This window comes from Chaetodon trifascialis, chromosome 3 (assembly GCF_039877785.1).
Source record: "Chaetodon trifascialis isolate fChaTrf1 chromosome 3, fChaTrf1.hap1, whole genome shotgun sequence".
NCBI lineage: Eukaryota > Metazoa > Chordata > Actinopteri > Chaetodontiformes > Chaetodontidae > Chaetodon > Chaetodon trifascialis.
Window position 1 is genome coordinate 18422694 of NC_092058.1, and position 20381 is coordinate 18443074.

General features: G+C 44.5%; 2 protein-coding genes across 4 annotated transcripts in view; both read right to left on the reverse strand.

Annotated features, from left to right (window-relative positions):
* Positions 1-4477: 4477 nt before the first annotated feature.
* On the reverse strand, positions 4478-14970 carry dyrk3 (dual specificity tyrosine phosphorylation regulated kinase 3). The gene is made up of 6 exons (XM_070958939.1): positions 14045-14970; positions 11925-12034; positions 8285-8490; positions 7875-8169; positions 7317-7733; positions 4478-7219 (listed from the first exon to the last, which is right to left on the reverse strand). The coding sequence occupies exons 1-6, from the start codon at positions 14085-14087 to the stop codon at positions 6488-6490; spliced, it is 1803 nt and encodes a 600-aa protein (XP_070815040.1). The 5' UTR covers positions 14088-14970; the 3' UTR covers positions 4478-6487.
* A 2301-nt stretch (positions 14971-17271) lies between these two features.
* rassf5 (Ras association domain family member 5) overlaps positions 17272-20381 on the reverse strand; it is a 27837-nt gene continuing 24727 nt past the window's right edge. For all 3 annotated transcript variants that reach the window (XM_070958540.1, XM_070958541.1, XM_070958542.1), the window contains 2 exons: positions 19967-20082; positions 17272-19687 (listed from right to left, as the gene is read on the reverse strand). In XM_070958540.1, coding sequence (XP_070814641.1) covers positions 19544-19687; positions 19967-20082 — 260 coding nt within the window. In that variant the 3' untranslated portion in view covers positions 17272-19543. The remainder of the gene's footprint in view (positions 19688-19966; positions 20083-20381) is intronic.

Sequence of the window (20381 nt, forward strand, 5' to 3'; positions counted from 1 at the left end):
AGTCAGACAAAGACAGGTGTATCAGTTAAGCGTTTGTTTCTTTAGAGTTCAGAAACTGATTTTTAAAAAAGTGCCAATGGCTGGATTGTTATTACGGAACAACATTTTATCACAAGAATAAAACTATAAACTACATGTTTCATAATAAATACGCTCATCCGCCTCTTCATTCTAACAGTCAAAGAAGAAGAGACAGAGTAGTCTGCAGTGCTTTTGAGTAGGTGGGTTTGCAGATATTGCAAAATGATAGCTTTAATGTGGCCTTGGAGCTTCTTCCCAGAGTGTTGCTATGCAGACCGGCTACCTTGAGGCTATAAGAGAACTGGAAAGGCACAACCATAAAAACACATGCAAACTTACACACACATACTAACGCACGCACATATAGTGAAACAAACAGACAGGCAGTCAGACTCATCTCTGTAGACGGGGGATGAGTCATCCTCTATTCCAGTCCCAACTGTGACCCAGCCGGGTCATGTAAACAAGACAAGGAAACCGAAAACCTAAATATGGGGGCTGCATATGCAGGCAGCAAATACAGTAACTGTAGGAAGAAACAGGCAGCTGAAGTTTCAACCAGTAAGACAAAGTTAAAGGTCTCAACAAAATGCCTTTTGAAACAAAATAAAATTCACACAGCGTGCACACATACCCTGCAGTCTGTGTGGAATGCAGATCAGTGGGTTGGGTGGGCAAATGTTCCTGGAGCTGAACCCCACCTCTCCCAACGATCTGCATCTGTTCAGCCTGTATAGACATGTGCTCAGCTGTGCATTTGTGCGTGTGACTAGTGTGCGCTCAGCTGTGAGTGTGTCATTGTGTGCATATGAGTAAGGAACAGTAGGCTGGAGTCTGTTTTTGTGCAAGTGGGGACATGTGTTGTCTCTCTTACTGTGTATGTGTGTGCTGGTGCAACAGTGGCGGGCTAATGTGGCATTCTCCTGCTGCTTCCATCCCCTGGTTCGTACCTCAGCTGTCCCAGTGGACCGAAGCCAGACGACACTCATAGCTCTGGTGTTTGTCTGCACTCTGCGACCCGGGACTGTGTGTGTTTATAGTTGTGTGTGTGTGACTGGATTGTCCATTCTAATATCAAGCAAAAAAAATATAAGGCTTGCGTAAATGAAGGAGTGAAGCACAGAGGACCGTGCGTCGCAGCGCTGTGGAGTAGTGAGTCACCGTTCTGGTCGTGTCTTCGGTCCAGACAGCACGACTTCCTCTGCTGGATCACGACAGAGATCGCAGAGACGAAAAACATAAACACATAAAGCAGTTTTATGACATGCAAATGTGTGAACAAACAAAACATGACTGAAGCACTGCCGGCCCTCAGCGGAAAAAAGGTTTTCCAAAGACACCTCAGTCACTTCCCTAAACAGGTTGAGTAAGTCAAGTCTGCTGTCACAGAAAATGTACAGGAAGAACGAAGAAAAGTACAGAGCTCTGCTAATCATATTTGTCATTTCCAAAGCCTTCGTGGTGTAAGCAAAACCCACCTGAAACACCAACTGTAAGACTAAAGCAGCTTTTTGGTTCCGTCATCTAAAAAAGACAAGCCTGCACAATGCAAAGTCCTCGTGGAGGCTCCTCAGATAAGATAGGAGTTCATTTCATTTTGCTTTTGGTTCCCATCTGGCCCCTTTGGCGCTATTTATGCTGACATTCAAAGCCAAGTACTAAAACTTTTAGCAAGCAGTTTACATAAACTGATTTTTTTTATTTTTTTTTAAGTAAAATTAAAGGGTTGGTTCACCCAAATTACCACAATCATATATTTATTTCATTTACATTGCTTGGTATCTAGCCATGAAGACAGTTTTGGTTTAATTAGCTTGATCTGTGGCGTATCCATGCTGATAACCTGCACAGTTGCAATGCTTGTCTTAGGGACTATTCGGTAGAAAGCAGCTCCCATGAAGTGACACAGCTGGATGGATAAAAGCAAAACTAAATTCATGGCTAGATAGCACTAAAAATATGTGGAAAAAAATGTATCCCATAGACTGAAAATTGAGTTTTTGTTATTCATATTATTCACCTAAAACAAACACAAACTGACAGCAGGCACCGAATCGGCATCCACATAACAACATCATCAACAGCATCAAGGGAATAAAGAGTTGTTTACACATCGAGGAAAACATGGAGCAACGAGCAGGCCAAGATTTCTCAACCTGCATGGTAATCAGAGAGCTGCCACCACTCTGCCCCTCCTCACACTCGTTCACCACCCGAGATCCTGCTGTGGCTCCATATGGTCTGAAGTCTTAGACACGTTCTCATATGAAGGACAGAGGAGAGGAGAGGAGAGGAGAGGAGAGGAGAGGAGAGGAGAGGAGAGGAGAGGAGAGGAGAGGATGAACACCATTGTATGTTTGTGGTTTAGAGAATAGAAGTCAGTGTGCCAGAGGGGATGCATGGACGTACAAGCTTTATGCCATATGGTCAGAAGGTGACTGGATTGGTGTCTAATGGGATTGATCTAATCTGCTTTTACATTAATGGGAAGAGAAGGGGGGAGAAAGACAGACAGAATAGACTTAGAAAACAACTTACTGTAGTGTTGTGAGTCCGGTTTGGAGAGGAAGGAAAATATCATTATTAAAACATGTTTGTTTTGACACCAATTCCAAACATATAATCTGCCCAGTGGTGGAATGTCAATAAGCACATTTACTCAGGTACTGTGCTGAAGTAGAAATTCAAGGCACTTGTACTTTACTTGAGTATTTCCATTTTATACAACCTTATATCTTACTGCCCTACACCTTAGAGGCAAATATTGTACTCACTGCTCCACTACATTTGTCTGACAGCTTTAGCTACTTTTCAGATTACAGTGTATGTGTTTCGAATACAGGACTTTTACCTGTAGTGGAGGATTTTCATAGTGTGGAATTAGTGCTTTTACTTCAGTAAAGGATCTGATACCTCTCCCACCACTGACACGTCCGTAGAGCAGATGTCAGAATAACATGCCAGAATAGATTAAGATTAATAGAACAATATAAAGACACAGCATCTACATTACTTTCAGCTCACCGCACAGGACAACCTCTGCCTCCTCTTGTGCTGCCTTCTTGCTTGTTTGTTCAACCTGATCTCACAGTAATTTGAATAAACACATTAATGAGGGCACACTGACTAGGCGCTGATGGAAACAGTGAGCCGATACCCACGTCATTTTACCAGTGTCCATCATACTTTGAAGATCAGCTGGCACAAAACACCTGGTTCAAATTCCTCTACACATATCCAAACCACCCACTCTCCTCTCTCTCTTGTCATCTTCAGTAGGTTGCTCAACCGGTTCTTCTTCCTCCTCTTCCTGTTGCGTGTATGCCTGAGTTTTTCTTCCCTCTGGGCACCAGCGTGTGAGTGTAAACATCCATGACTCATCAGTGTTACAGGAGATGGATCAGTCTGCTTCATTCTCACCTCCAGAGAGTCACCCTCAGGCACACCATGAGGAGGAGCAACACACTTTCATAGATAGATATTAAGACAATCTTGGTCCTTAAGTCCCTACTGAAGAGTTTTTGAACTATACACAGCATCAACAAGTCCCAGAAGAACCACAACAAGATGTCGTCGAGCTCTCCTGAAACTTTCCAAGGATGAAATGCTGAGCACCTGAGCTCACTGACTGCAGGTGACATCATCACACACCCAAAAGCAGGGTAGACACAGCTGCAGCTATAAATTAACAATACCAACTACTGTCAACACTCGCTCATTATCTGACTGTACACAAACCTGATTCCATCATTACCTCTGTCGGCTTCAGCTGCGTCTGCTCTGCTGAGAGAGTTTTGGGAGGAAAATTCAATCACAGGTGTTGTTACTGTTACATCCTCTCGAAGTGCTGTGTCTGCTGCTACACTTTAACCTGGATGACTGGGGGTCTTCACATGTACGTTACATACTTTGTTTGCTTTATTCTTTGCCTTTCACCACCTTGTGACAGTGCATAACGACAAGGCAGTGTCAGTATCACACGCTGCCTTGAGGTTATGTCACAGGCCACTAACTAGTCAGTGACCCAGGATTCACAGAATCTGTAACCGAATCGCAGACTGAAATACAATTCACCTTATAGTGATTCACTGCAACGACTGAACCAGGGGCTGTCCAGAGACACACCTTTATTTCCTAACACAGGCTCCAGGTGCCAAGTAGCAAATAAAACTCTAACTGCTGGTACAGGAGCTTCAGGTTCAGCGACAAATGAGCACGTGAATCGGAGTTTCTCTTCCTCTGTTATCTCACTGTCACAACTGGACTGAAAACAAAATCTTTTCAGGGCTCAAATCTAATCTGGCTCTCTGTGGATAGTACAATCTGGATTTGGCAGATCTTGAAATAAAAAAGGAAATGTTTGCTTCACCCTGCATGTCTTGATTCGACAAAGGAATCATCTTTGTCAAAAAAGAAAATGCGTGTGATAAATCAGAAATCACGTCAGAGTAGCACATTTCAGTTAATAATCGCTTTTATTTTCTTTAGAAAAAGAAACTATCACAACTTCATTTGGTTACTGTACAGTTTCTCTTCTCATAGTCACTCAGTCTGATAACAAGTTGTGATTTCATGCTGGAACACCAAACACCCTCCTAACGCACACCAATAGTACAACATGACAGTATACAACTTTCTCTTTTTCAGCATTTTACATCCTGATATTCTGGACTGATTAGCAACAGAAACCACTTCTATAAAAAAAATGGAGACAGAGTAGAAATCCCTGACATTTTCACTTCAGAAACGCGGGATGAGAGAAAGTAGTTTGAGTGGTGTGGTCCATACAACATGCACCGTGTTTTCTGCGTGCGTGTCTGTGTGTGCGCACTTCGGACAGCACCATAATTCACTGTGTGTGTGTGAGTTTAAAGAGGTTCCCTGCCCTACATGAGATCGAGTGAGAAAAAAAAACGAGTGACAGAGATGGTGGGGGAGGAGAGATTATCTAGGTCAGATTGTGGAGCATGCAGACCCCCCTTTGCAGAGACACTCGTATATGCATTCTCTCGCTCTCAGCGGACACAACTGCATGCATGTTCGTCCAAACTCGGCACAGAGGACTGTAAGTGGAACACAGTTCATATAAGATTAAGGGATGTATCAAGTATGTCTCCCTGAGAAACACTTCTTTCTTCAGTACCATAAAAACCCTCCTTTTTTTGTCACTGCCCCGTCCTGTCAACACCTCTGCATCTCCCCCCGAAAGGGAAAAAAGAACTTGGCTCACATTAAACAGCCCACCCTTCATTTTATCCCATGATCATTTTCACCTCGCACTATTCTTCCATTCGGATTAATGCACCACAGCCAACAATCACAGCAGCCGATTGGGGGCATGGGCAGGTGACATTCATGCAAACTTCTACTTTCCGAAGCCAACTTTCCACCCACAGGTGTGTATGTGCAATGACTTGCAGCTCTCCTTCTCTCTCTACATAATATGCCAGTTTATGTGAGTCAGCCTCAGCCGACAGCCTCACGCAAACCAGTTTGTGAAGTACCGAGTGTGACGGTGACACCTTTGTGACAGTTTGAGTGGAGCTACTGTCCTCCTGACTGAAACGGGGGGAGATGGGAGGAGAGGGGGGTGTAAATAGGTCGTCCAATGCCCTCTTAATGTCTCCCACAGTAGCACCAGGAAGCTAAAGCACACACACATACTAACGAAATATTGTGAGCTGACGCGCAAGCACCAGGGGTCAGGAAAGGTAGAAAAAGGACGCAATTGGAAAAGTACAAAGAAGTGAAGACTTATTGCTGAAAAAAAACCTTTTCATAATTCCTCACTACATAATGCCAATCCCTCCTTACCTGTGTCAAGGCCTTTACGTTGCATGTATGAAGGATAACTGTCAGTGTGCGCAGGGCATGATTCTTTTCTCCTGTTAACTTGTCGGCTGAACATCTTTGCTTGCTAACTCTAACCTGATAAGAGTAATCTCTGTAGCCCTTTTCAAATTTCACTCAAACACTCCCCGAGAAAGGGTGGCGTCCTCTGAGTGTTAAGAAAGAGTGTGAAGTGAGGCAAGTGACAGTGCAGGTGTGCTTGAGTGTGTTTTACTAAGAACACAACACTCACGTGAGAACACACAAAGGTTAAAAACATTTGCTCGTTTACGAAGCTGTCCACTCACATGAGGAGATTTTTAAAAAGCATTATCTAAAATCAAACCTTATCAATGGCTGTATATAGAAATTCCACAGCCGCTCAAGGAAATCCTCTGTATAAAAACTTTTTTTAGAGTGTTTCTTTTGTTGTCTCTCTCTCTGTCTGTTCAGCTAATATTAAAAACCAGGAACTGGGGTGTCGACACCTCTCAGTAGAAAACAAATAAAAGAACAACCAAACAAGTTTTAAAACCTAGACTCCACTTCCTCCTGTACTCTGACTCCTCCTGAGGAGTTCAGAGGAGGAAGAAGTGGAAGGAGAGAGGAGATTACAGGACTCTCTCTCTCTTTTTCTCTAAGAGACAAGTTTGGGTAGGACCGTGCGAAGAGGTATGGCCTCCCCCGAATCTCCCATCATGTTGCTCCTCAGTTTGTTGTTGGCAGCTGTGGTGCCTATGCCAGGCCCCCCTTTGGCCAGGATAGAGGGGAAGGAGGTGCTGTGGTGCTCGGGGAGTCGTTTCACCGCGGCCCCTTGGCTCTTATCAGTCCCTGGAAGGGGCTTGGGTAGGCGCCGATACAGCCAAGGGTGTCTGAGGGCCTGGCTAGGGGTGAGACGAGATAGGGGGTCCCAGTCTAAACACTTCTTTATGAAGTCAGTAAAGGTGGGGTCCTCGCAGCCCTTGAGTGCAGCACTCCACTCCTTGCTACCTGGAGGACCTCTCATCTTCCCACGGCGAGAGCGAGACCCCGTCAGCACGGTGGCCCCTGTGGGCAGGGTGTTGGCTCCGCAGTAGCGAGGGTGGCCCTTGGAGTTGATGAAGTTCTTTGCCCTTTTGGCCTGCTCCAGGACCTTCTGTGGAGGCATGCCCAGCAGCTCCATGACACAGGCCAGCTGGTCGCCCTCGTCCTCGCCGGGGAACAGGGGGTAGCCAGTCAGCAGCTCGGCCAGTATGCAGCCGAAGCTCCACATATCAATCGGAAGGCCGTAACGTGAACCAAGGATCACCTCTGGAGCTCGGTAGAAACGAGACTGGATGTAGGTGTACACCCGCTGGTGTTCGAAACAGCTGGAACCAAAGTCAATTACCTGGTAGAGACACAAGAGGAAACAATGAGTGAACTTGAAAATGTACAAAATGTGTTGTAGGGCCTGTGCACAATTTCACGTGTGACCAACGTCCTACCTTGATGCCGCTGCGTCCCTGCTGTTTGAGCAGGATGTTCTCCGGCTTGAGGTCACAGTGGATGATTCTGTGCCTGCTCAGGGCCTCCAGACACTGCAGGATGGAGTGTGCAAACTTTCTGACCAGCGGCAGGCTGAAGCCCTGGAACTTGTTACGCTTGATAAGCTCATACAAGTTCATGCTCAGCAGCTCAAAGGTCATGCAGATGTGGTTGCGGAAGGTGAAGTTTTCAAGCATGTGCACAACATTCATGGTGCCATTACGATCCTGCTTGCGCAGGTGCTCCAGGATGCGGATCTCTTCCTGTGCCTGCCGGTGGAAGCGCTTCTCATTGCGCACCATTTTTAGAGCCAGGTGTTGCTGCAGTTTATGGTCGTATACCTTAGCCACCTGGCCAAAGCTACCTTTACCAATAATCTGGAGAGGGTGAAAGAAAGGGAGATAAAAGCTGGGTTAGCTACAAATCAAAGAGCGATATAGCAACGAGATATCATCATTACTTTCACAGACACTCAACTGTGATTGTGATAGCCTGAAAACACAGTGTGGATGTCTGACCTTGAGGAACTCGTAGCGGTAAGCCAGGTGGTCATGGGGGACATGAATGTATCCACCCTGCTCATCATCATAGCCACAGTTGTTGTTGCCTCCAGCTACAGCAGGCCTCTTCTTGGCATTGGGTCCCACGAAATAGATGTCTGGGTAGGAGTGGACCTCCGTTTGCTCCAGGGTGGTCAGCTGAGATCGGTACAGTCTTAGAGCCTGGTCAGGGGTGAGGGGACCACAAAGCTTTGCGCTGTTCCCACCTCCGTGTGGGCCGGAGGATTCACTGGAGCCCTTACTGGATTCAGTGCTGTGGCAAACAACCATGACAGAAACATACTGGTGAACAGCTGAAGCTTTGGGGCCAGTTCACTTGCTCTGAAAGATATTTTCTTTCGATGTCTTTGTGTGTGTGTCTGCCTCACCTGTCGACACTGCGCTCCTTTGACAGGCTGGAGACCGGGGCAGGTTTACTGGGTGTCTGACCAGTGGTCCCACTGTTCTGAGTGGTTGCTGTGGTTATGGCATTGATCTTTCGGTTGTTAGTGGAGTCTTCATACAGGTACTTGACCTTCAGCTGAGTGCCACGCACAGTTACCTGATCCCTCATTACAGTCTTGTTACTGACAGCCTATTAGAGGAAGGAGAGTGACAGACAGAAAGAAATTGGACAAAAAGAAAGCCATTAGAAAATCCTTTCAGTAAACACTCCATTGGAGCTACAAACAGTGTGTGCATATTGTACTTCTTTGTGTACAAAACATGTAGTTTATTGTGCTCTATGAATGTATTCAATAGAGTGACAAGACACCATCTGTTTTTGTCAGTGTGTGTCTATCTACAGTCTAGTGAGACATTGTGCAAAACACGGGCGACCTGAAGCCTGTAAGACCTCAGCCGAGAGCCAACTGAACACGGTCGTGCACAAAATAAAAGTTTAAAAATAAATAAATAAATAAATAAATAAATAAATAAATAAATAAATAGTCTTGGTCCTTTAATTATATCAACAATTTACATATAATAATAGAAAATAAAGTTATGAGTCTTCAAAGCTCGAGAGGAGGGTCAACAGAAATGATGAAAATAGATAATGGCACCATCTAGATATATCTATTTACACATCACCACTACACACCGACATGGAAAGATTGCAGAAAGAGATTGCTGGTTAAGTTATGATTTATCCCATAAACAACACCAGGAATGTGCAGCTAGTTAGCAGTTCTGGGTCAGGTTTTGTTTGATACAGCCCTAAATATCAACAGCCAACTGCAGAGTCACAGGAAGCGCAAGCAGTCGGTGAACCGGAACAACTGGATCTAGATCCAGTCTGGTAGGAAATTCAGAATAAGTGACCCACCCACAAACATGCAAAATGCCCGCCTCCTTGTTTGTTTGCTAGATGTTAGCCATGAGGTAAAAGGGATGAGCGATCTTGAGCTCAGTATTGCAATTATATTTTAAGTTTGAGGTCCAGCATTTAACTTCTTGAAGGGATCTGAATACTTCGATTGAGGTTGAATACAACTGCAAATTGTGACTGGCCATTGTCACTCAAACCAACAACTCAGCTGTTGTAAATTAGTACAGATGACAGACTGACTAGCATTTGTATTTGGAATAAGCAGTCACTGTACATTTTGTAATCCCCTCTGTGAGCATATTTGCCCACAAACTTTAAGAGTGACAGATCCACCTCTGCTTGGGACGACCTGAGAGGTTAGAGGAGTTTCAGAAAAGCTCTACATAGTCTCGCTCTCGCCTGCCAGTAAACAGCTTCGTCACAGCAACCCCAGGAATTCATTCCTCCTCACTCTCTGTCTCTCCCTCTCCTACCAGCGGAAAGAACCCTCCACAAGATTATGGAGCACATGGGGAAATGACAGTCATTAAAGTTAGATTATACTCTTAAACTGTAGAAGCAGTGTGGCTGTTAATAAGACACGCTGACATAAACTCAGCCCGGCATTCCTATATACAGACATGCATATTTACTGGGTTTGCTTAGCTGTCTCTCTTTCACATGAACACTTTTCATTTTAATGGCATTGTGGTTTCACCCATTTGAGTGAGGGCAGATCTTAGACCTGATGTTTTCTTTTCTCCCATTAGATCGCTACACTGCACTGTGGAGCTCCTGGCTTCAGCTTGTACACACAGCTGAGCCGGTCTAGAGCTGAAACCATGCTAGCTGATAAGGACAACACAACAAGGAAATGAACATTAAAAGTAGGTGTTGACATGCTCCCCTGAAAGAAGACGCAGCTTGGAGAGTGTTTGTGTTGTAAATTTGAGTCTTAAAATAGAGGTGGAATGTAGGAGGGGTTTCCATACATGTAACCATATAGTCTTATTACAGCAGCCCTACTGCTGACCCAGGGTCCCATGCAGCTGTTGTCCCTGAGCTGCACTACAAACACAGCAAGTGTCACCGATTGAGCCCCTTCACCCACACGCAGACACAAATGCTGAAAAAGAAGGAAAAAAATTCAAAGCTTTCCCCACGTGGAGCACCAACTGTGATGGATTATTGACTGAGCGGGCAGGGGGGAACAATTGGAAAACAAACATTTCAAAAAGTGTCCAACAGTGGAAATGAAAACCAGAGAGCACGAATCCTCTTAACCACCAGGTAACACCGAGGGTGGAGAGTCCCCTGTGTGTAAATCTGCATGGTGCAACAGATGGAGAAGAGCTTATCACTTTGCTCGGAGAAACACCTAAGCATGCTTTTCTCCTTCTCTCAAGCACATACTCACAGAGTTGCACAGTTCAACGCGTGTAGACCTTTGTCACACACATATCAGCAAATCATACAGAGATATGAAGTAAGGTCACAGACTCCACTAATCGATCAGTGATGAGCGGAGAGGTCCACTCTGTCACACATTAGTGCTGTATTACAACCCGCAACTACATGCGGCTACAATCCATTTTATCAGCCTGTCCCTTCCTCTACCAAAGGACAGGGGTGACGTTAGTTTATTACTTTTGAGGAAAGCTGTATAACACGCTGAACTGGGGCGAGCTACTGTCTGTCACGCTCAACAGAGGATATTACCTCTGTGAGCGTGACAGAAAATACAAAAGGAAAAGGGACAGGACTAGAATAGAAAACTAGGCCTAACCTCTGCGCGAGCCCACTGATGGCGGATTACAACGAGACAGAAAGGGGGGGGGGGCGTTGATTGGTGATTTTGTTTGTGGGTCACATTTTCAAGCCCAATAAATCTTTACAATATATCAAACCGGTCTTTTTTTCCCCTCTGCTGGTGGAGTGTCATTGTCTGTGTGTGTGAGCATTTTCTGCCAAAGGGGCTTTTCAGAGAGGGAAACAGCAGAAAGGGGCTGCAACTGACATTTTTAAGTGTCAATGAAGCCATTAATCCTTTAATGTATAAAATGTTAAAATAGACAAAGGCTTTACCATCAGTCAAAGGTGGTTTGTGGCCAGTTCTTCTGTCAAATCATTTGTGTGCACAGATGAGGGCAGTTGTGTATCAAGCAAATAGAGATCATACCAAATATCAACATACTGTGCATTGGTAAGTTTGCACCACAGGAAATGTATGGAAATGTGTATAAAATTCACATGGTTGGTAACTGCAGTTAGATCTCTGTGTTCCTTTTGGCTGGTGGAGACAAAAAGTGGCTACTTCCCTTCAGCTCTTTTGACACAGTCACAAGGACTGCCAGCTGCAACACGCATTTTCATAGCCCCTCAGGCAGTTCATCAATATTGCTCACATGATCGAGTTATTCTCATTGAAGAGTATAAAAACTTGACTGAACTGCAAATGTTAGAGATAAGAGATAAGAAGAGAGATGATCTACCCACCCTGCCAAACAAGACTGAGGGTAAGAGGGACGGATGCACATGTGATGAATGGGAACAAGGCTGAGTGGGGAATATCTCTCTGAGGGACAGGATGTCTGGAGACAGAGCGTCCTCCAGCACAGGAAATACGGCTTTACTAGCTTTGTGTGTGTGTGTGTGTGTGTGTGTGTGTGTGTGTGTGTGTGTGTGTGTGTGTGTGTGTGTGTGTTTGTGTGTATACTTACTGTGTGTTTGGGCATGGGGGGCAGCCCAGACGGACTGTTAGTATCTGCTTCGTCTTTAAGTATGTGGTCTGTTCTCATGTACGAGTCATACAGGCCATCGCCGTGCCGTGCTGAAGGGAAGACGGACAAAACAAATCAGTGTGATTATGTGGAATCATCAAATCTGCAACACAGACGCACTCAGGAGTAAAGCCTGAGGATGACGTCCAGAAGTGACGCCTACAAAATGCAATCTAATCTCCACAACGGCACACAGTCCCTTGTTCATTCAAACCAGGTTAACTTGAGACGAAAAGTATAAACCGTTTGGGCTGTTTGGCCCTACAAATCCCTAGAGCTAACCTCATCAGGGCCGCGCCACAACACTGGTCTGTCAACCACTGGGGATGCGCATTGTCTGCCACAACATCCTAACCCACATTAACTGTGAATGGGCCATTATCAGCAGATACATCCATTGTATCTATTGTGTCCAATACATTGTATGCACGGCTAGAGCTCCAACCTGACCAGCTTAGATAGGGCTTAGGGTCCCAGATCGCTAGCGCTGCAAGTGGTATTATTGGCCTAATAGGGGTAACAGATGCCTCTGTGACGACAGCATCTTTCCGTCTGCCCATCTGTCCGTTCAGGCCGAGTCATGTAGTGCACACACCAGGTGTGCTCAGAAATAGAGCTCATATGGAAGGATATGGGTGCATGTCATTCAATAGTGCTGTGTGTGGCCGCTCACCTCTGTGGCATCGAGCCAAACACCTCATGTGAGATGATACAGACAGAGGAGACCGATGAGGGGACCATTTGGGACTGTAGGAGTAAGCCAGTTACTCAAATGACAAGGCTCCATCAGCCGGCTGTTCATCTCCACAGACATTTAGCTCGCCCACAAGTTGCTCAATAGAACTAAGCTGTCAGTATTTATCTCTGATATCTTGAAATGAGTCTGAGTAGCCTGTTAGCATAAGCCATTTGTAGAGCTATTGTGTTGGGTTAGCTCATTAGCAAAAGCCCAAAACCGTGGCTTGTTTGGTGTTCTCTCCGATTAGCCCTTGAGAGTGTTGTAACCATGCGCAGGTGCGTCAGAGCCTGTGTCCCCAGCTCGTCAACAGACCGGCTCCGGGACAGATTAGGCCTGCTGCCTGGAAACAGATGCATTAGACCTGCACAGCACAGCAAACAGAGGCATTAGGGCTCCGCACACACTATTAGTGAGCACAGACCCCCATTAGCCCTCCGCAACCTCCTAATCACTCAGTGGGAGATCAGCACTTTTGTCTGTTGTCCTAGCAAACTTTCCAAGGGAGGGGAAAAAAAATCAAACAGGGCCGAAACTTTTATGTAACCAAACATCCAGCTGGCGTTCAGCTCACTGCAGCAAAGGCTAGAGAACAAGGTTCAAGGAAACACAAATACAGCAGATCATGTGTCATGTAACATGTGAGTGGGGTTAAGTCACAGCTTTTTGTCCTCCTCTTCCTGGTATCCTGGTCAAAGTCTCCACACAGACAATATATTATCCTATGATGCATTTGACAGAGGCTGGAGAGCAATGACAAACTCTTGTTCCGTTTCCTGTAAACGTGCGGTCTTAAAAATGGACAGTTCCTCAAACACACTCTACAGAGATAAACAAAGGTGAGGCCAGCGCCAATAAACGTATAAAACATCCATGATAGAATTTCCCAAACAGCTGAGTAGACGGGCTGCCGACACAGATCTGAGCTCTTATCAAACTCTGATGAGACAATGAATGCTTGCGGGGAAGCCGTAAAAGACAACACAGAGCTTCCTGGACTGTCCTCCAAAAACACTCAGACGCGTGTCTCGTGACTGATGCGGAGCTGCAAAACGACAGAAAACATGTTTACAACCCGCGTCTCTGTGCGGGAGCCAAGACAGAAATTTGCCAGTCAAAACCATTTTAGTCCCAAGATATTTCTGTAAATGCCAAGAGGTGCTTGAGGACGAAACTAATGCCAGAAACACTGACGTGAGCTGGCAGCTGTCGCCTCGCTTTAACGCCTAATCTGTATTTGCCCAAAAGCATAACTACTCAGACAACATTAAGGAAACAAAAGTAACAGTTACTGACAAAGAGTGCAGCACTTTGTTGTGGTTACCTGTTGCTATTGGGCCCTCTGGTTTTCTGCTTATTATCATCATGATTGCAGCTATTATGTGATGCCAGCATCCGAAGTGGAAAAAATCCCCGAATAGACAAAGTGGAAAACAAAGATTCAAACTAGAGTCACGCTGCAAACTCAGCTTACAGCATTTATAACTTTGTCGTGATCGCCAGTGTTTGCTAAAAAAAAAAAAAAAAAAGTGGAGTCCAAAAAGCCTCGAGCTGTGGTTTCGTTTGAACTGACTTAAGTTATTCTCTCCTTGTGATTAGCTAGCTTTCTTCTTGGCTTTGGCTGTAATTTATCCTTGTTTTATTAAAACCACACAGTTGCGTGTCGCCCCGGCTAACATTAGCCTTGGCTGCAGTTTGAAAAACCTGAGCAGGCGGTGGGGGGTCGTTTCCCTCAGTTAGCTAGCCAGCTAGCTCGCACAGCCACAAAAACACTCGTCCGCCCGAGACCAGCTCCCTCTGGTAAAAATAGTTTGAGTCCAAATATTACAGCTTGGTGGTCTGACCCGGGTGCCCCTCGCCTTTCTCTGTCGGTACAGTGAGTCGATCCAGAGCACCATTCCCGTGCTTATTCCCGGCGAGCAGACTTTGTAGTTGGCAAACAGCGATGCTAGCGCTCGTTTGAACCCCCGGGATTATGCCCTCCTTCGGGACAGCTTGGGGCTGCTTCGCTCGTCTTCGGGGGATGGCTAGCCAAAATAGGCTAGCTCGCTAGCGGTGCTCGAGCCCCATGTTAGCCGCATAAACAACCGGCGCATCGTCTTCGCAGAAAAGCTTCACCTGTACTGAGAGCAATAAAGCGGCGGTGTTTAATCCGTCTTCTCTGCGGTAGGAGTATCTTATTCGACGCAGCTGTGTGTTGTTGCTAAGGGCGTCTTCACCGAGCCAGGAGCCAGCAGGCGGACAGAGGGCGGGAGCAGGGCGGTGCTTAGCGAGCATCCGCACAGCAGACGGAACGGCGCCCCCCAGCGTCCAACTGGAGTCTCTGCACGGGAGCCGGTATGAACGGGCTCAAGCAACTACAGTAAATCTTTATTATAAAGCTGCCAGTGTTATGAAGCGTGGATTATATACCAGGTTGTGAAAGGTTTCCTGCTGTTGAGTCATTAATTCTGATTAATAAAGGGTGATAAATGACAGCTTCCTCACTTATATTTGTTAATAATAGTTACCAACACTGTAGTTAAAAGATGTTAATACATCATTAATAAAAGGTAATGAGCTTTAAGTTTGAGATTATTAATATTGACAAGTCATTAATAGAAGGTAATAAGGACGATAATCCAAGTCTGCAATTATAAATGTTAATAATTTGTTTATTTTGCTTCACCTACCCAAGGGATCACAGGTCAAGCAATGCACTGGAGGAAGCTAAAAAGACCAATTAAGTCTGAATAGTTGGTTCCTATGCATAGTTAATTATTTGTTAAACATTAATTGGGCCATTTGTTCCAACTCATAAACCCTCTACATATATAAAGTTGTAGAATTTATATAAATACAAATGTTTTTTCATGTGAGAATTATTTTACAGATGCATGTGTGGGATCTAATGGGCAAAGTAGAGCTGAATCAGTTACTCTGATTTATTGATTAGTTGATCAATCAGAGAAAAAAAAAGTTCCAATTAGTTCCTTTTCAGCAAAAGTGACAGAAATTCACTGGATTTGACTTCTTGAAGGTAGTTGGTGGTTTTCTCAGTTCTCTTGGGTTTTAGATCGTTGGATAAAGATGTCAGCTTGGCCTTTGGGTGACTGTGGTGGGCATTTTTCACAGTTTTTCTGACATTTCATAGACCAAACAATATATTGATAAATAATGAATATATAAACCGATAATGAAACTAATCACCAGTTGCAGCCCAAGAGCTAAAAAGACTTATCCTCAGGCCCACACAGTGCTGTTGGTCATTCACTTTGCACAAGAAAACTGGACGGTGGGCTGAAACTGGAGAGGGTATGGAGATCTATACAGGTCTAGATATAGCTAGGGGCAGGGCAGAGGACAGACGGAGTGAGACCGGGCAGGCATGAGAAGGGGAACGGACTAAATTCAGACAGTGATACATGCTGGGCAGAGGATGATGCTAATCTTAGCTCTTTCTCAGAGGTGAGAAGAGGGGTCTGTCTATATTTGCTGCCATAAATAAGCATAGTGACACAGTTTCAGACGGCCCTCTGGGTAGCAGCCAGCCTTTAAGGCCTGCTTGGCCGTGCTGATTATTCTTAGATGGTGGTGTATAGAGAGAGTAGGGTGACAATGCCTATAAACTGATGTGCTTATTGCACTTTCCCCTCAAAAGAGTTCAAGGTGTGAGCGTGTAGACAAAGTGGTGCACTAATCACAGCCAATGAATTTACAACCACAGCAAGAGATGGGACCAGGTGCAAAGCTACCTATAGGTCCATGTGGGGGCTGGGGGCTCTGGCTGTATTTGGTCTCAGATCCTGTGACAGACACAGACACCTGTGGGTTTATTGACCTAACACTTTATTTTGAATGCCCTTTGAAAACAGAATCCACCCCAAAACGGCCATTTCAGGCGAAGTATTATGTAAAACTGTGTCAGTGCAAAATGTCGTTTTACCATGTCGAGCACATCACAACATATGATAACAAAATCACTCACACAGATTACACTCTGCATACTATGACAGGATGTTCTTATGGTTTAGATGATGTATTGCCACCTGCTGTTGCATTGAAAGCAATGCAAGCTGGTGAAGACAACGTGAGAAGCAGAGCTCAGCACTTCGTATTTGGGTCGTGTCTGGACAACACATATCATAAGATATATGAATAAATAAATAAATTTAATCCCACAAGCACTAAAATCTACAATTAACTGCCTACAATATGGTGGTGGTGATGTGCACATGATAGCAGCAATGACGGCAAATTACTGATTCCTTCGCAGCAATTCTCTCTCCACTGGTTGGTTGGAAGTTAGTTTCTTGCTCAAAGAACGTTTTTGCTGCACAAACATGGAGAAGTGAAAGTAATTTAGGTTCCCTTTCTTCTTTTAACCCTTATCAGTCAGTGTAATGGAGAGGCATCTCAGCGGGATTTCACCTTGTGGTTTATAACTTTCTAAGAAAAATTATATGAGACGTGATAAAGGCCTGCCTGAAGTGATGTTCTGCTCAAGCTAGGGTTGAAGACATATCCGCAGGCAGTGAAGCCACGTTAAAGCCAGAGACTTGAGAATATGAGAACATTTCAATAAAGGGATGACCTTTTTATTTCATTTTGATATTCTGTACAGCTCTACTGCTATATTTATACACAATTAAAACAAAATAAATTGGAAAAAGCGTCAAGTCTCAACATCCTTTACATAATATCATATGGATGAGGTGGACCATGAAATAAATAACACACACTGCACACATACACACACACACACACGCACACACACACACACACACACACACACCCTCACACACACGCAGAGGGTTTGTTTGAAAGACAATTGTGTTAAGGGAGGAAGAAAGGAAAATTACAAGACCACCCAAGAAACACGGATTTGCACACATGCAAAAGCATCCATTCATACTCTCAGGCACCTGTGTGCTGAAACACACCTTCCAAGTATACACAGGGATACATGAAACAAAAGGCACTGCCAGCAGGAACAGCCTGGGCTTTGGGTGGCGGCGTTAAAAGAATGAAACAGGTTTGGATTTAATGAGAAGCATGTGCTTATGGACGACAGTCCTCACTTATCAGTATTCCTATCATGTTAAACAAAAGATGGGTGTGGAAAATGTTTATAGCTTTGGTTAAATGCATTCATTTTATGATACATGCATGCCAAATATCTTTTCCAAAACAACCAAATTTGCAGTTGTGATGTATTATATTACACGTGCACTCAATGCATGTTTCATTACTGGATAAGTGAGGCCGAATGAGGGAGTGCTAATGACACACTCATTATAAAACACTATTCACATCGTTCTCACTGCCCAGGATGAGCACATGCATGCCCACACACACGCACAATAACATACACACCAACCAGTAGGAATGATAGCAAAAGAATATTAATATTCATCATAATAACAACAAAGTTAAACCTTTTTCCAGTGTCTACATAATACATATGCATTGCAAACACATCATTGGTACATCATAGCCATTATCATGAATTTGATATATTTTTTGTTTTTTTGAGGGTGGAAGATGGGGAGAAAAAAGAGGTGTTCAGTAACCTGCATCTATATGCGCAAAAACAGAAGCTGCTTTCATTTTTACATATGCCACCTTTAACGAGTTAAACTTCCAAATCCCTTTAAAATCCTCTCAATAGATCTGTCCCTCTAAGCTTTGGTGTAAAAGTCTTCTCACATTCAAATGCAACCCATATACAAGAACAGCCTAAGATCACTTCTACAATAAAGTGTAAAATCTGTAAAGATATGTGGATTGACTGGCTTCACTTGCAGGAGTTCATGCAAGATCGGCTGGATCAGGATTCAGGGAGGGAACGTCTGAGGAGAGGTTAGGTCTGTGTGACTGCGTCTGAATGAACTTTCTGTCAGTGAGTCACCTGACGGCATCTTCTCATATGGTGCTCAAGGAGAAAAATGGAATGATTGTGATAAATTAAAAAGATTGAGATTTTGGAGAAAGCGGGCTCAGATGTGGTGGTGTAAGGGTGGGATTCAGTTTATTTACTCCTTTAGGTTCTGTCTTTGCTCAACGCGTGCTCCCTGAGAAAAAAAATAAATAAATCAGAGCATGGATCTCACTTTCATATCCTTCCATTTCTTCTGGTTCTAGCATCCAAAGCAAAACGCAGCCTTCTGCCTCCAAACCTGACCCCTGAACACCTCCCTCACAAATCTGCACATCCTATATTCCAGCAGAATAACACATCTGGTGACAACCTTACACATCAATTCCAAGAAAAAAGAAAAGAACACTCAGTATGATTGTCCTTCCATCCCAAAATGATGCTGAAAAAAGTAATCATGCCTTTTGTTTTACTTCTAACTCTATGTGCAGGGGGATGAGCTGAGAGGAACTCATGCATAAGTAACACTTGCAGTAGCAGCAGCAGCAGCAGTAGCAGAAGAAGGAATCGTTAAAAACACCATTGGTTAATATCAGTCTCAAATGAGATTTCAAGTCAGAGTTTCAGATCTTGCTGTGATCTTTCTGCCTGTGTGTGTGTGTGTCCTTGGCAATGAAAACACTACTCCTCCAATCGACTAGCAGACCACACACCCTGTAGCCTTTTACGTCGCTTTCAACCCCTGATTCTCTCCTCAGGGAGTGGATGTATGGATGGTGGGGGGCTTGTCATGCGTCCTGAGAAAGGGTATGCATCTGTGTGTGGATGTACTGTATGTTTGGGTGTATATGTGGAGGGTGGAGACAAGTTCAGCTCCGGCTCCAGTCTCTGAATAGCTTCCGGGGTCCGGAGAGGTCAAAGGTTCAGTCTCTCTGTGGGCAAGGTCATAAGGTAACAGGTGAGGGGTCAGGGGTCATGCTGCTGTAGGGCCTGTTGTAGTTTCTGTCGGTACACGGCGTATTTTTGCTCCACTGCCCGCACACGCTCTGACTCCTCTTTCTCCAGAATTACCAGGAAGTTTTGTAGTTCAGGGACAGAGAACGCATGCCACTGTCGGAGGAAGAGTGAAAAACAGATTATTACACACTGTGAAAAGTTGGTTTGTGCTGCTATCCTTCAATGAATGTCTATCAAACAGGGATATTGCCTCAGCAGGCTGCATAAGTCCCATTTCATGGCAAATAAAGCAAGTAAAAATTCAAGTGGGAGAAAAATTAGATTCAAATCTGCCTGTAAAGTGTGTGTGTGTGTGTGTGTGTGTGTGTGTGTGTGTGTGTGTGTGTGTGTGTGTGTGTGTGTGTGTGTGTGTGTGTGTGTGTGCTTTCTCACCTCCACCTCTCCAGTCTCATTTTCCTTCAGCACAAAGCTGAGCTGCTCTGGGTCAGGCCCCGCTATCAACCTCAGAAGAAGAGGATGCTCACACAGAGGAAGCTTCTGGAACAGATCTGGAGGTAAAAAAGAAGAACATATCATTCAATACTCCCTATGACCAGGGCTGGTTACCTATAACGGCACTGCATTCTTAAATTACAAAGTAAATGTAATTGTAATCCATTGCTAATCAAAATGTTGGTGATTACAAGAGATTTACACACAAATATACACTTCTCTGTAAAAGGCTAGAATTTAACTTTCTGCTGCTTTGCATGTTTTCACAGTTTGATTTTGCATCACCTTTTGTTTGCCAATCAAATCAATCCATGCAGTCATATTTCCCTACTGAAATCAGAAAGGGACTCTAGTA